The sequence below is a fragment of the Egretta garzetta genome, unplaced genomic scaffold (assembly GCF_000687185.1).
Source record: "Egretta garzetta isolate BGI_Z169 unplaced genomic scaffold, ASM68718v1 scaffold172, whole genome shotgun sequence".
Lineage (NCBI taxonomy): Eukaryota > Metazoa > Chordata > Aves > Pelecaniformes > Ardeidae > Egretta > Egretta garzetta.
The window spans coordinates 879,748-880,809 of NW_009258951.1; the positions used below are offsets into that span (position 1 = coordinate 879,748).

The following is a 1,062-nucleotide window of genomic DNA, read 5'->3' on the forward strand; positions in this document are numbered from 1 at the left end:
ACGTCACCAGCATCGACTTCTCCCCCGCCTGCATCGCGGCCATGCGCGCCCGCTACGCCCGCTGCCCCGGCCTGCGCTGGGCCGTCATGGACATCCGCGCCCTCGCCTTCCCCGACGCCACCTTCGACGTGGTGCTGGAGAAGGGCACCCTCGACGTCCTGATGGTGGAGGAGACCGACCCGTGGGACGTCTCGCCCCAGGGAGCCGCGGCCACGCTGATGGAGGTAGGGGGTGGGGGGAGCTGAGTGGCAGGGCAGAGGGTGGACCCCATCCCTGTTTGGGGCGGGTGAAGGTGTGAGATGTCCCCTCACCACTCTGCTTCCGAGGGGATGCCCCGGCAGGTGCCCCTGCCCACTCTGCCACCCTGCAATGGGACACCTGGGGAGCTCCTGGCACCCTTGGGTGTGGGAGACACCCCACCTCCCCCCATTCCACACCGTTGCCTTCTCCCCAGGGAGGTGGATGGTGCAGGGGGCGTCCCTGGGACCTGCTGTGAGGGGCTGGGTGACCCCCCTCTTTATTTGCACTCAAAATACAAAAGGGTGGCAATAAAAATGGGCCCTACCCTGGGGTGGGCGGCTGTAGGGGCACCCGAGGGTGCCCAGAGGGGACCTGGGGGGGACGCACCCCGAGGTGGCCCTGCCTGCTCAGGGCACGGTGATCGCCACGGAGCTGTGATAGGCTCTTGCCCCCCACACCCCAGCTTCGATCTCATTAGCCGGGGTCCCCGTCACCTGGTCCGGGGTTGCCATGGCAACCCCCATCAGCATCGACAGGGCCCTGGCGTTGCCACGGGGACGGGCAATGCCTCCGGGCCTGATTAATTGGCAACGGAGGCAGGGACTGGACTGAACCTGCCCCGGTGCGGGGGTGTGGGTCCCGGCAGCCTCCCCCACCCTGGGGCAATAACTGCAAGGATAATTAATTGCCATGCCTGCCCGGCACCCTTGGGTGCAGGCATGGGGTCCTGGGAAGGTGCTTGTGGCCACTGGCCCCCCCCATCCTTTCTTGTCCCCCTGATCCTGGGAGGGAGCGGGGCCCCAGGCGCTGTGGGGGGGGGGG

General features: G+C 67.9%; 1 protein-coding gene across 1 annotated transcript in view; it reads right to left on the reverse strand.

The window, feature by feature from the left end:
* Window positions 1–34, reverse strand: part of ALG3 (ALG3 alpha-1,3- mannosyltransferase) — a 4,114-nt gene extending 4,080 nt beyond the window's left edge. The window contains exon 1 of the mRNA XM_009634327.1: window positions 3–34. Coding sequence (XP_009632622.1) covers window positions 3–34 — 32 coding nt within the window. The remainder of the gene's footprint in view (window positions 1–2) is intronic.
* Window positions 35–1,062: the final 1,028 nt, after the last annotated feature.